Below are 13,236 nucleotides of genomic sequence, written 5' to 3'. Positions count from 1 at the left end.
TCACACTCAGCTATACACACTGCTGCTATACTGTGCCTGCACTTACACTCAGCTATACACACTGCTGCTATAATGTGCCTGCACTCACACTCTTTTACATGTTATTCAGAATAATAAATCATTATATTTGGGGTGTGGAACCAATTATCTGCATTATCTGGGAAAATTTGCTTTGGTTTAAGAGTGATTTGGATTACAAGCGCCGTCCCGGAACGAATTATGCTCCTAATCCAAGGCACCAGTGTATATGGCATCCCCTCTCTCTCCACTCCTCACCCCGTCCCTCCATCCCTGAAAATGACATGTGAGGCTGATGTATCTGGCAGCGTCTCCTCTCTCTTTGCCACTCGGCTTCCAGGGATTACACTGAGGATGAAGAATGTTCTTTCGATCACGGAGCTCCCGGAGTAAACTCTTCACTGCACTTAATAATATGACTCAGAGGTGATGAGTGCTGGGTATGTGTGATGCCTGGGCGAGACCCCCTGACTTAACTTACCCCCCTCCCCCCCCAGTACTCTATGGAGGAGGCAGCTCCGGTCGGTGACTCAGGATGCAGGATATGTGTGATGGGGGTGAGACCCCCCGAGTAACACCCCCCCCCCCCATACTCCATGGAGGAGGCAGCTCCAGTTGGTGACTCAGGATGTAGGATATGTGTGATGGGGGTGAGACCCCCCCGAGTACACCCCCCCATACTTCATGGAGGGGGCAGCTCCGGTCGGTGACTAAGGATGCAGGATATGTGTGATGGGGGTGAGACCCCCCGAGTAACACCCCCCCCCCAGTACTCCATGGAGGGGGCTGCTCCGGGCGGTGACTCAGGATGCAGAATATGTGTGATGGGGGTGAGACCCCCCTAGTACACCCCCCCCCATACTCCATGGAGGGGGCTGCTCCGGTCGGTGACTCAGGATGCAGGATATGTGTGATTGGGGTTAGACCCCCCAACTAACCCCCCCCCCAGTACTCCATGGAGGAGCCAGCTCTGGTCGGTGACTCAGGATGCAGGATATGTGTGATGGGGGTGAGACCCCCCCGAGTACACCCCCCCATACTCCATGGAGGGGGCAGCTCCGGTCGGTGACTCAAGATGCAGGATATGTGTGATGTCCGGGTGAGACCCCCGAGTACCCCCCCCAGTACTCCATGGAGGGGGCTGCTCCAGGCGGTGACTCAGGATGTAGGATATGTGTGATGGGGGTGAGACCCCCCGATTACCCCCCCCCCCCCCCAGTACTCCATGGAGGGGGCAGTTCTGGTCAATGACTCAGGATGCAGGATATGTGTGATGGGGGTGAGACCCCCCTAGTACACCCCTCCCCCCCATACTCCATGGAGGGGGCTGCTCCAGGCGGTGACTCATAGGGATGACATCCATGTTCAACATTGGAGCGAAATTAGAAAATTATTGTGAAAGTTACAAATATTCCTGGAATCTGCAGCCGGACTGACGTCTCCCACGATAGAGACATAAAAGGAAGCGGAGACGATAACGGGATGACTGATGGATGCCGGAATGTTCTAGAGCAGGGAGCGGAACCTGCCACACTACAGGTGATGGAACTCTGCTTACTGTCAGTGAATGGGAGGAGAAACAATCGCTTTCTAATAGTTTGTTGTATCAACGTATAATACGGTGACAGCTGTGTATAATATGGTGACAGCTGTGTATAATATGGTGACAGCAGTGTATAATATGGTGACAGCTGTGTATAATATGGTGGCAGCTGTGTATAATATGGTGGCAGCAGTGTATAATATGGTGACAGCTGTGTATAATACAGTGACAGCAGTGTATAATATGGTGACAGCTGTGTATAATATGGTGGCAGCAGTGTATAATATGGTGACAGCTGTGTATAATATGGTGACAGCTGTGTATAATACAGTGACAGCAGTGTATAATATGGTGACAGCTGTGTATAATATGGTGGCAGCAGTGTATAATATGGTGACAGCTGTGTATAATATAGTGGCAGCTGTGTATTATATAGTGACAGCAGTGTAAAATATGGTGACAGCTGTGTATAATATGGTGGCAGCTGTGTATTATATAGTGACAGCAGTGTATTATATAGTGACAGCAGTGTATAATATGGTGACAGCAGTGTATAACACGGTGACAGCTGTGTAAAATATGGTGACAGCTGTGTATAATATGGTGACAGCTGTGTATAATATGGTGACAGCTGTGTATAATATGGTGACAGCAGTGTATAATATGGTGACAGCTGTGTATAATATGGTGACAGCAGTGTATAACACGGTGACAGCTGTGTAAAATATGGTGACAGCTGTGTATAATATGGTGACAGCTGTGTATAATATGGTGACAGCTGTGTATAATATAGTGACAGCAGTGTATAACACGGTGACAGCTGTGTATTATATAGTGACAGCAGTGTATAATACAGTGACAGCAGTGTATAATATGGTGACAGCTGTGTATAATATAGTGGCATCAGTGTATTATATAGTGACAGCAGTGTATAATATGGTGACAGCAGTGTATTATATAGTGACAGCTGTGTATAATATAGTGACAGCAGTGTATAATATGGTGACAGCAATATATTATATAGTGACATTGTTTATTCTTTCTTAGCTTCAGTCCAGGCTGCTGCGCTTTCAGTTCATGACAAGGAGCGAGGAGGGAGACTGTAATCCGCCTATTCCGTCCCATTCACCCCAAGTGTCCACCTGTCATGTACTGAGCCACCGCGGAAACAACTAAGTCAAGTGTGTAATCCACCAGAAGATGAGGATGAAGAGTGACTGCAGCTGATCTAGTGACAGCCTCTGTACCTGATCTAGTGACAGCCTCTGTACCTGATCTAGTGACAGCCTCTGCAGCTGATCTAGTGACAGCCTCTGTACCTGATCTAGTGACAGCCTCTGCAGCTGATCTAGTGACAGCCTCTGCAGCTGATCTAGTGACAGCCTCTGCAGCTGATCTAGTGACAGCCTCTGCAGCTGATCTAGTGACAGCCTCTGCAGCTGATCTAGTGACAGCCTCTGTAGCTGATCTAGTGACAGCCTCTGCAGCTGATCTAGTGACAGCCTCTGCAACTGATCTAGTGACAGCCTCTGTACCTGCTCTAGTGACAGCCCCTGCAGCTGATCTAGTGACAGCCTCTGTACCTGATCTTGTGACAGCCTCTGCAGCTGATCTTGTGACAGCCTCTGCAGCTGATCTAGTGACAGCCCCTGCAGCTGATCTAGTGACAGCCTCTGCAGCTGATCTTATGACAGCCTCTGTACCTGATCTAGTGACAGCCTCTGTACCTGATCTAGTGACAGCCTCTGCAGCTGATCTAGTGACAGCCTCTGCAGCTGATCTAGTGACAGCCTCTGTAGCTGATCTAGTGACAGCCTCTGCAGCTGATCTAGTGACAGCCTCTGCAACTGATCTAGTGACAGCCTCTGTACCTGATCTAGTGACAGCCTCTGTACCTGCTCTAGTGACAGCCCCTGCAGCTGATCTAGTGACAGCCTCTGTACCTGATCTTGTGACAGCCTCTGCAGCTGATCTTGTGACAGCCTCTGCAGCTGATCTAGTGACAGCCCCTGCAGCTGATCTTGTGACAGCCTCTGCAGCTGATCTAGTGACAGCCCCTGCAGCTGATCTAGTGACAGCCTCTGCAGCTGATCTTATGACAGCCTCTGTACCTGATCTAGTGACAGCCTCTGTACCTGATCTAGTGACAGCCTCTGCAGCTGATCTAGTGACAGCCCCTGCAGCTGATCTAGTGACAGCCTCTGCAGCTGATCTTATGACAGCCTCTGTACCTGATCTAGTGACAGCCTCTGTACCTGATCTAGTGACAGCCTCTGTACCTGATCTAGTGACAGCCTCTGCAGCTGATCTTGTGACAGCCTCTGTACCTGATCTAGTGACAGCCTCTGCAGCTGATCTAGTGACAGCCTCTGCAGCTGATCTTGTGACAGCCTCTGTACCTGATCTAGTGACAGCCTCTGTACCTGATCTAGTGACAGCCTCTGCAGCTGATCTTGTGACAGCCTCTGTACCTGATCTAGTGACAGCCTCTGTACCTGATCTAGTGACAGCCTCTGTACCTGATCTAGTGACAGCCCCTGCAGCTGATCTAGTGACAGCCTCTGGCTGACACACTGTGACGGAGCAGCCGCAGTGATCAGCTCTTACCTTTGTCCCGGCACAGGCCTTCCCCTTCTTGTACTCCTTCTGGCCGTAGCGCTTGTCCAGCTTGTTCCATAAGGCTTTGGCTTTCCAGCTGGTCACTTTGGTCTTGAGTTTGCTATAGAAGTGGCGGTAGTCCTTGGGGTCGAGGTCGAGCTGGCGGGTCAGGATGTTGAAGGCCTGCAGGGTTCCCTTACATGTTGTAGCCTGGATGAAGTTCTCGAAGAGCTGTCCAGCCTGGCCCTGCTTGTCGTCATCATTCTCCCCCATCATTCAGGTTGTTAGCAGTCGGGTCTATAGGACACTACATAGGGTGGGAAACTTCTCGCTCTCGTCTTGTGTGTAAAACCTGCAAATAGGAAGATGACACATGACTGATCACTCAATGATGAATCATTATCTATATAATGATCCGACCACCTGCAAAGATATAGACATGTCATGTCCCCTCACTACAAGCTGCCACCACTAGAGGGAGCTGAAGAGAATACTGCATACAGCCTTATTATTGAGCTCAATGAATATACAGTATGCAGTAGGCTCCCTCTAGTGGTGGATACAGGAAGATAGGATTTTATACTGTAACTTTCTATGTAGGGGATTTGGAGCTTTGGATCAGAAACAGGTGAGGAATTTCATCAGGACAGGACTTCAGACCTTAGAACGACATGATAAGAAAAGGAGAATGTGGATAATGAATGAAAATAGATAGATAATAGATAGATAACAGCGCTATGAGGCTTCCCAGGCAGCGGCGGAGTTATACTGTGGATTAATACATCCTCCCAATACTAACAGCCAAGACGAGACGCTCTACCGGGAGCTTAACTGCTGGAAGGACAACAAAGGCCGCTCCACCAGCACCGAGAGAACAAATCCTCCTACTATGGGATAATACAGGGATTTCTATGTTTATCTGTATGTGGGAAAGCTGGGTGACGACCACCATTACAGCTCTGGCAGGGACTCAGCTTTCCCAGACTCCTGAATGGTAATTCTGAGAGGAGTGATACAGAGAGTTGGAGTCTGGGAAAGCTGTGTGCTGGCTGTAGTGGTGGTCCTATCACTGTGATGTGGGGGGAGCAGCTATGGCACCTGCTTTATTACAGGCTCCATGCAGCGGCGGCGGCTGTGATGTGGGGGGGGGGGGGGGGGGGGGCAGCCGCTGCTGGAAGAACATCTGGAGAAGATGAAAAACGCCAAAAAGAAAAAACAAAGTTGTATTATTGAGGAGGCGGCGTCCTCGGCCCGGCGCTCCAAACCACAGCGAGACACTCCTTGTGAAAACAGGACATGGCAACCGCCGCTACTTCTGCTTCTCTGCCTCAACTTCAAACTACTGACTATATCAGAGGATACAGAGCTGGGAAGAGTCCAGTCCACTGAGTGACCCCGCCCAATGGACTCCGTAACCCAGAGGGAAATTAAAAGTTATACAGAATATTCTCTGTCTATATATACACAGCCATGCACACTGCGGGGTCTGCAGAACACCGAGCAGTAGTAGTAGCAAATACCGGTAGGCGTCTCCTCTCTCTCTCTCTCTATATATATATACAGCAATGCACATGGCAGGGCGTGCAGGCGGCAGTAGTAGTAGATATCGGCAGACCTCTCTCTCTCTCTCTCTCTCTATATATATATATACATCAATGCACATGGCAGGGCGTGCAGGTGGCAGCAGTAGATATTGGCAGGCATCTCCTCTCTCTCTATATATATACAGCAATGCACATGGCGGGGCGTGCAGGCGGCAGTAGTAGTAGATATCGGCAGGCATCTCCTCTCTCTCTCTCTCATATATATATATATATATATATATATATATATATACATAGCCATGCACATTGCAAGGCCTGCAGGACTTTGAAGCAGTAGTAGAAAATACCGGTAGGCATCTCCTCTCTCTCTCTCTCTCTCTCTCTCTCTCTCTCTCTCTCTCTCTCTCTCTCTCTCTCTCTCTCTATATATATATACACAGCAATGCACATGGCGGGGCCTGCAGGTAGCAGTAGTAGTAGGCAGCAGGCATCTCCTCTCTCTCTCTCTCATATATATATATATATATATATATATATATATATATATATACATAGCCATGCACATTGCAAGGCCTGCAGGACTTTGAAGCAGTAGTAGAAAATACCGGTAGGCCTCTCCTCTCTCTCTTTCTCTCTCTCTCTCTCTATATATATATATATATATATATATATATATATATATATATATATATATATATATATATATATATATATATATATATATTTATATATATATATATATATATATATATATATATATATATATATATATATATATATATATATATATATATATATATATATATATATATATATATATATATATAGCCATGCACATTGCGGGGCCTGCAGGCGGCAGTAGTAGTGGATATAGGCAGGCCTCTCCTCTCTCCTCTCTCTCTCTCTGTATATATATACAGCAATGCCCATGGCGGGGCGTGCAGGCGGTAGTAGTAGTAGATATCGGCAGGTGTCTCCTCTCTCTCTCTCTATATATATACAGTCATGCACATTGCGGGGCCTGCAGGCAGCAGTAGTAGTGGATATAGGCAGGCGTCTCCTCTCTCCTCTCCTCTCTCTCTCTCTCTCTCTCTCTCTATATATATAGTCATGCACATTGCGGGGCCTGCAGGCGGCAGTAGTAGTGGATATAGGCAGGTGTCTCCTCTCTCTCTCTTTCTATATATATACAGTCATGCACATTGCGGGGCCTGCAGGCAGTAGTAGTAGTGGATATAGGCAGGTGTCTCCTCTCTCTCTCTCTCTATATATATATATATACAGTCATGCACATGGCGGGGCCTGCAGGTAGCAGTAGTAGTAGATATCGGCAGGCATCTCCTCTCTCCTCTCTCTCTCTCTCTATATATATATATATATATATATATATTATATATATATATATACATATATACAGTCATACACATTGCGGGGCCTGCAGGCAGCAGTAGTAGTGGATATAGGCAGGTGTCTCCTCTCTCTCTCTCTCTATATATATATATATATATATATACAGTCATGCACATTGCGGGGCCTGCAGGCAGTAGTAGTAGTGGATATAGGCAGGTGTCTCCTCTCTCTCTCTCTCTCTCTCTATATATATATATACAGTCATGCACATTGCGGGGCCTGCAGGCAGCAGTAGTAGTGGATATAGGCAGGTGTCTCCTCTCTCTCTCTCTATATATATACAGTCATGCACATTGCGGGGCCTGCAGGCAGCAGTAGTAGTGGATATAGGCAGGTGTCTCCTCTCTCCTCTCTCTCTCTCTCTCTATATATATATATATACAGTCATACACATTGCGGGGCCTGCAGGCAGCAGTAGTAGTGGATATAGGCAGGTGTCTCCTCTCTCTCTCTCTATATATATACAGTCATGCACATTGCGGGGCCTGCAGGCAGCAGTAGTAGTGGATATAGGCAGGTGTCTCCTCTCTCTCTCTCTCTATATATATACAGTCATGCACATTGCGGGGCCTGCAGGCAGCAGTAGTAGTGGATATAGGCAGGCGTCTCCTCAGCCCTGTACACACACGGCTTCCCGCTGGGCGTCCGTGTAATATCCAGCGCTGTTATTCCAAGGCTTTATAAATAAGCTCCCGACCTGCGGAGAACATTGTGTCCTCGGGGTCCTGCAGAGACTTTCCAGCTTCTCGGAGATGTTGTGGCTGCGGGATGGGCAGGAGGGGGGGACCTGTCTCATCCACCTCGGTGGCCTCCTCTAGCAGAGGTCGTGTCCTCATCCTGCAACATTACAGCTATCAGTCACTGTACCCCGGGTCATATGGGGCTAGAAGGAGCTGACACCTGCGATTCAGATAAGGGGGCCCCACTGCACAGACCACACAGGGACCCCCATAAGGGTGTGGCAGTGACTGCCCCTATTCCTATAGCACTGGGGGTCCTGACAGGTCCCCCCACCCAAAAGGAATGGGACCAACCAGAGAGGACCCCACTGGTCTTGTTTTGTGATACATATGAAGACATGATGACAGCTACAAACAAGCTGGAAACTGATACATTGTAACGAGGGATTATTATGGTAACAGAGAGGAAGCGGAGAACACTGTGCTCATCCATCAGGGGAGACATGGCCGCTGCCTGCTCTGTGTATGCGGCTGATGCTCTCCAGACCAGCTCTGCGCTCCGCACCATCATCATCATCATCAACTCCAGAGACACGGCAGGAACCTGTATGACACAGAGCAGAAGCCCCGGACCCTCACCTCACATGGACCCGATGGTTAGACATGAATGGGTTACACAATGAACCCCATAAACTACCAGAGTGTAGACAATGCTCTGTGAGCTCCAGACTGATACATTGTACATAGCTAGTCCTGCTCTCAGCTGTATGCAGTGTAGACAATGCTCTGTGAGCTCCAGACTGATACATTGTACATAGCTAGTCCTGCTCTCAGCTGTATCCAGGGTAGACAATGCTCTGTGAGCTCCAGACTGATACATTGTACATAGCTAGTCCTGCTCTCAGCTGTATCCAGGGTAGACAATGCTCTGTGAGCTCCAGACTGATACATTGTACATAGCTAGTCCTGCTCTCAGCTGTATCCAGTGTAGACAATGCTCTGTGAGCTCCAGTCTGATACATTGTACATAGCTAGTCCTCCTCTCAGCTGTACCCAGTGTAGACAATGCTCTGTGAGCTCCAGACTGATACATTGTACATAGCTAGTCCTGCTCTCAGCTGTATCCAGTGTAGACAATGCTCTGTGAGCTCCAGACTGATACTCCAGACTGTGAGCTCCAGACTCCAGACTGATTTCACTCCATACAGTGCTATAGAGAGCCGAAATAGAGGTGCCATACAGTGCTCTAGAGAGAGGAAATAGAGGTACATGGCGGTACCTACGTCTATAGGTTACTGCATGGCGGTACCTGTGTCTGTAGGTTACTACATGTCTATAGGTTACTACATGGTGGTACCTGTGTCTATAGGTTACTACATGTCTATAGGTTACTACATGTCTATAGGTTACTACATGGCGGTACCTGTGTCTGTAGGTTACTACATGTCTATAGGTTACTACATGGTGGTACCTGTGTCTATAGGTTACTACATGGCGGTACCTGTGTCTATAGGTTACTACATGTCTATAGGTTACTACATGGCGGTACCTGTGTCTATAGGTTACTACATGGTGGTAAGAATAAAGGGGGTCACCAGTGGAAGGTACAGCAGGTTCACCCCAAAAATAGACAGTTCCACTTTCTGTCTTATTTCTTTTCCCTCCCCTCCATGTCCCGCCACGTCCCGCCACGTCCAGAGCCCCAAGTGTCCTCCAAGCCTGCAGCCGCCCTACAGTGAGGACAATGGATATGACCTTATATCACCCCAAACCCCACCTGCTAGAAGGGTAAGGGGGGCTTCACTTTGATTTCAAATGGGGTTTACTTGCTCCAATGAAAAAGAACAACAAATCTAAGAGTGGCTCCAACCAGTGGCTCTCCAGGTACTGCAAAACTACAACTCCCAGCATCCATGGCTGTCCCGCCATGCTGGGAGTTGTAGTTCTGCAGCAGCTGGTTGGAGCCCACTGATCTGGATGAAACACTTACCACCCTCCATGTATCCAGGATCCGCTCTTCACACTGTGGATCGCTCTGGCCGTGAATCACTGTAACATTGTGTCATCTCCTCCATTGTTCCACGGCCGTAGCTCAGATCACGGACACAATGGATCAAGTTCCCCAGAATTCTATTGTTTTCTTGTGAAGTGATAACAATGGATCAGAGCGGTGAGGAGGCTTCTAGAGTAGCCGGGATGGTGGGACTATCTTTAGTTCAATGTCAGGAGAAGATGAGAATGGCCAAGTATGGCCGTGGCCCGGGGGCCGGTGTCAGCGCTCGGCACTCACTTATCAGCCTGGAGGAATGTGAGACATGTCAGGCATGAGACGTCCCTGACAAGTGCAGCTCTGCCCAACGGCCAGCCGGACCCTCCAATACCGGCCCCTCCTAAATGTATAAGGATCTGCCCCAAGTGCTGATACCTGGGAATCTTCCATGTCCACAGAGGTTGTCACCCAGCTCTCCACAGATCCTGAAAGGCTTATAGAAATTCTTTACCTTCCATTAAAGGGATTGTTCACCCCCCAAAAAATATCTTTCAAATCAACCGGTCCCAACAAGTGCCAGATAGTGGTAATTCATTTCTGTAAAAAAAATAATAATAATCTCCAGTCTACCAGTACTTATCTGCTGCTGTATGTCCTGCAGGAAGTGGTGGGTAGCTATTTTCCCTTTCTGATTTTCAGCGATCAGTGTGCTAAACATTTAAAGGGGCTCTCCACTTCAACACTCTGTTTCTTGAACAGGTCCCTTAAAGGGACACTCCAGCAATCCTTCTTTCAAATCAACTGGGGTCAGAAAGTTATACAGATTTGTAATTTACTTCTATTTAAAAATCTCCAGTCTCCCAGTACTTATCAGGTGCTGTATGTCCTGCAGGAAGTGGTGTATTCTCTCCAGTCTGACACAGTGCTCTCTGCTGCCACCTCTGTCCATGTCAGAAACTGTCCGGAGCAGGAGAGGTTTTCTATGGGGATTTGCTGCTGCTCTGGACAGTTCCTGACATGGACAGAGGTGGCAGCAGAGAGCACTGTGTCAGACTGGAGAGAATACACCACTTCCTGCAGGACATACAGCAGCTGATAAGTAGTGGAAGATTGGAGATTTTTTAAAATAGAAGTAAATCTCTGCAGGGGCCAGTTGATTAAAAAAAATGGGGTGAACTATTCTATTTTAATGGAACACTAAAAAAAAAGAAGAAGGTGGGATCTGTGGAAAGCTGGGTGACCACCTCTGTGAACATGGCAGATTCCTAAATATCAGATCATGGGGCAGATGAGTCGCTGGTATATCTATGCTACAAAAACATGGAGCCTTACCAGAAGGGTAACTACAAGCTCCTAGGCCCCAATACCAAATGTGGCCCCCCAAGTATGACTCATAGCAGCGGACCCCACAGATAGTGGAGATGGATGAGATGGGCCCCTGTGATCCCATGATCAGCCATAAGCGTCACAAGTAAATAAATCAACAAAAAAACCATTCTCATAGATTTGGGTTAAATATTGGGAGTTCCCCTATAAAAGCCTAATAGTAATGGTCCTGGCTGACAACCAAGACGACCACAATATCTGATCCACATCCCAGCGGAGAACAAGAAGTCATGACACATCACACATAATATACACCGTATCCCCCCATATAATACCGCCAGATACCAGGTGAGGAGAGAATCACAGGACGGACTGAGCACATATCATCACTGTACAAGAGCCCAGAGCCACCAGATACTAAGAGGCTGAATCATGAGATCACTCCCATAGAGAGCCAGGAAGAAGTATAATAATACCGCCTAATAGTTACATACAGTATCATACAGTGACATCACCAGCTCCAGAAGGATTAGCCCAAACCAGACACACAACATCCACCATCTGTATTATAGTAGTTATATTCCTGTATATAGGAGCAGTATTATAGTAGTTATATTCCTGTATATAGGAGCAGTATTATAGTAGTTATATTCCTGTATATAGGGGCAGTATTATAGTAGTTATATTCCTGTATATAGGGGCAGTATTATAGTAGTATATTCCTGTATATAGGAGCAGTATTATAGTAGTTATATCCCTGTATATAGAAGCAGTATTATAGTAGTATATATCCCTGTATATAGGGGCAGTATTATAGTAGATATATTCCTGTATATAGGAGAAGTATTATAGTAGTTATATTCCTGTATATAGGGGCAGTATTATAGTAGTTATATTCCTGTATATAGGGGCAGTATTATAGTAGTATATTCCTGTATATAGGAGCAGTATTATAGTAGTATATTCCTGTATATAGGGGCAGTATTATAGTAGTTATATCCCTGTATATAGGAGCAGTATTATAGTAGTTATATTCCTGTATATAGGAGCAGTATTATAGTAGTTATATTCCTGTATATAGGAGAAGTATTATAGTAGTTATATCCCTGTACATAGGAGCAGTATTATAGAAGTTATATTCCTGTATGTAGGAGCAGTATTATAGTAGTTATATTCTTGTATATAGGAGCAGTATTATAGTAGTTATATTCCTGTGTATAGGAGCAGTATTATAGTAGTTATATTCCTGTATATAGGAGCAGTATTATAGTAGTATATATCCCTGTATATAGGGGCAGTATTATAGTAGATATATTCCTGTATATAGAAGCAGTATTATAGTAGTTATATCCCTGTATATAGCAGCAGTATTATAGTAGTTATATTCCTGTATATAGGAGCAGTATTATAGTAGTGATATCCCTGTATATAGGAGGCAGTATTATAGTAGTTATATCCCTGTATATAGGAGCAGTATTATAGTAGTTATATTCCTGTATATAGGGGCAGTATTATAGTAGTTATATCCCTGTATATAGGGGCAGTATTATAGTAGTTATATTCCTGTATATAGGGGCAGTATTATAGTAGTGATATCCCTGTATATAGGAGGCAGTATTATAGTAGTTATATCCCTGTATATAGGAGCAGTATTATAGTAGTTATATTCCTGTATATAGGGGGTAGTATTATAGTAGTTATATTCCTGTATATAGGGGCAGTATTATAGTAGTTATATTCCTGTATATAGGAGCAGTATTATAGTAGTTATATCCCTGTATATAGGAGCAGTATTATAGTAGTTATATTCCTGTATATAGGAGCAGTATTATAGTAGTTATATTCCTGTATATAGGGGCAGTATTATAGTAGTTATATCCCTGTATATAGGGGCAGTATTATAGTAGTTATATTCCTGTATATAGGGGCAGTATTATAGTAGTGATATCCCTGTATATAGGAGGCAGTATTATAGTAGTTATATCCCTGTATATAGGAGCAGTATTATAGTAGTTATATTCCTGTATATAGGGGGTAGTATTATAGTAGTTATATTCCTGTATATAGGGGCAGTATTATAGTAGTTATATTCCTGTATATAGGAGCAGTATTATAGTAGTTATATCC

The 13,236-nt window shown here is 45.9% G+C and overlaps 1 protein-coding gene across 16 annotated transcripts in view; it reads right to left on the bottom strand.

Moving 5' to 3' along the window:
* MICAL2 (microtubule associated monooxygenase, calponin and LIM domain containing 2) overlaps positions 1-13,236 on the bottom strand; it is a 168,218-nt gene that overhangs the window by 133,033 nt on the left and 21,949 nt on the right. For 15 of the 16 annotated variants that reach the window (XR_011362519.1, XM_069965047.1, XM_069965051.1 and 12 more), the window contains exon 2: positions 4,169-4,511. Coding sequence is in view for 15 of the 16 variants with exons in the window: in XM_069965047.1 (XP_069821148.1) it covers positions 4,169-4,435 (267 nt within the window). In the remaining variant the exon portion in view is untranslated. Of the gene's footprint in view, positions 1-4,168; positions 4,512-9,783; positions 9,976-13,236 lie in introns of those variants that run through there. The other variant, XM_069965048.1, reaches the window with a different exon arrangement.

Source organism: Dendropsophus ebraccatus, chromosome 4 (assembly GCF_027789765.1).
Source record: "Dendropsophus ebraccatus isolate aDenEbr1 chromosome 4, aDenEbr1.pat, whole genome shotgun sequence".
Classification (NCBI taxonomy): domain Eukaryota; kingdom Metazoa; phylum Chordata; class Amphibia; order Anura; family Hylidae; genus Dendropsophus; species Dendropsophus ebraccatus.
The sequence above is the reverse complement of the archived record's forward strand: the minus strand, read 5'-3'. Positions and strand labels throughout refer to the sequence as shown.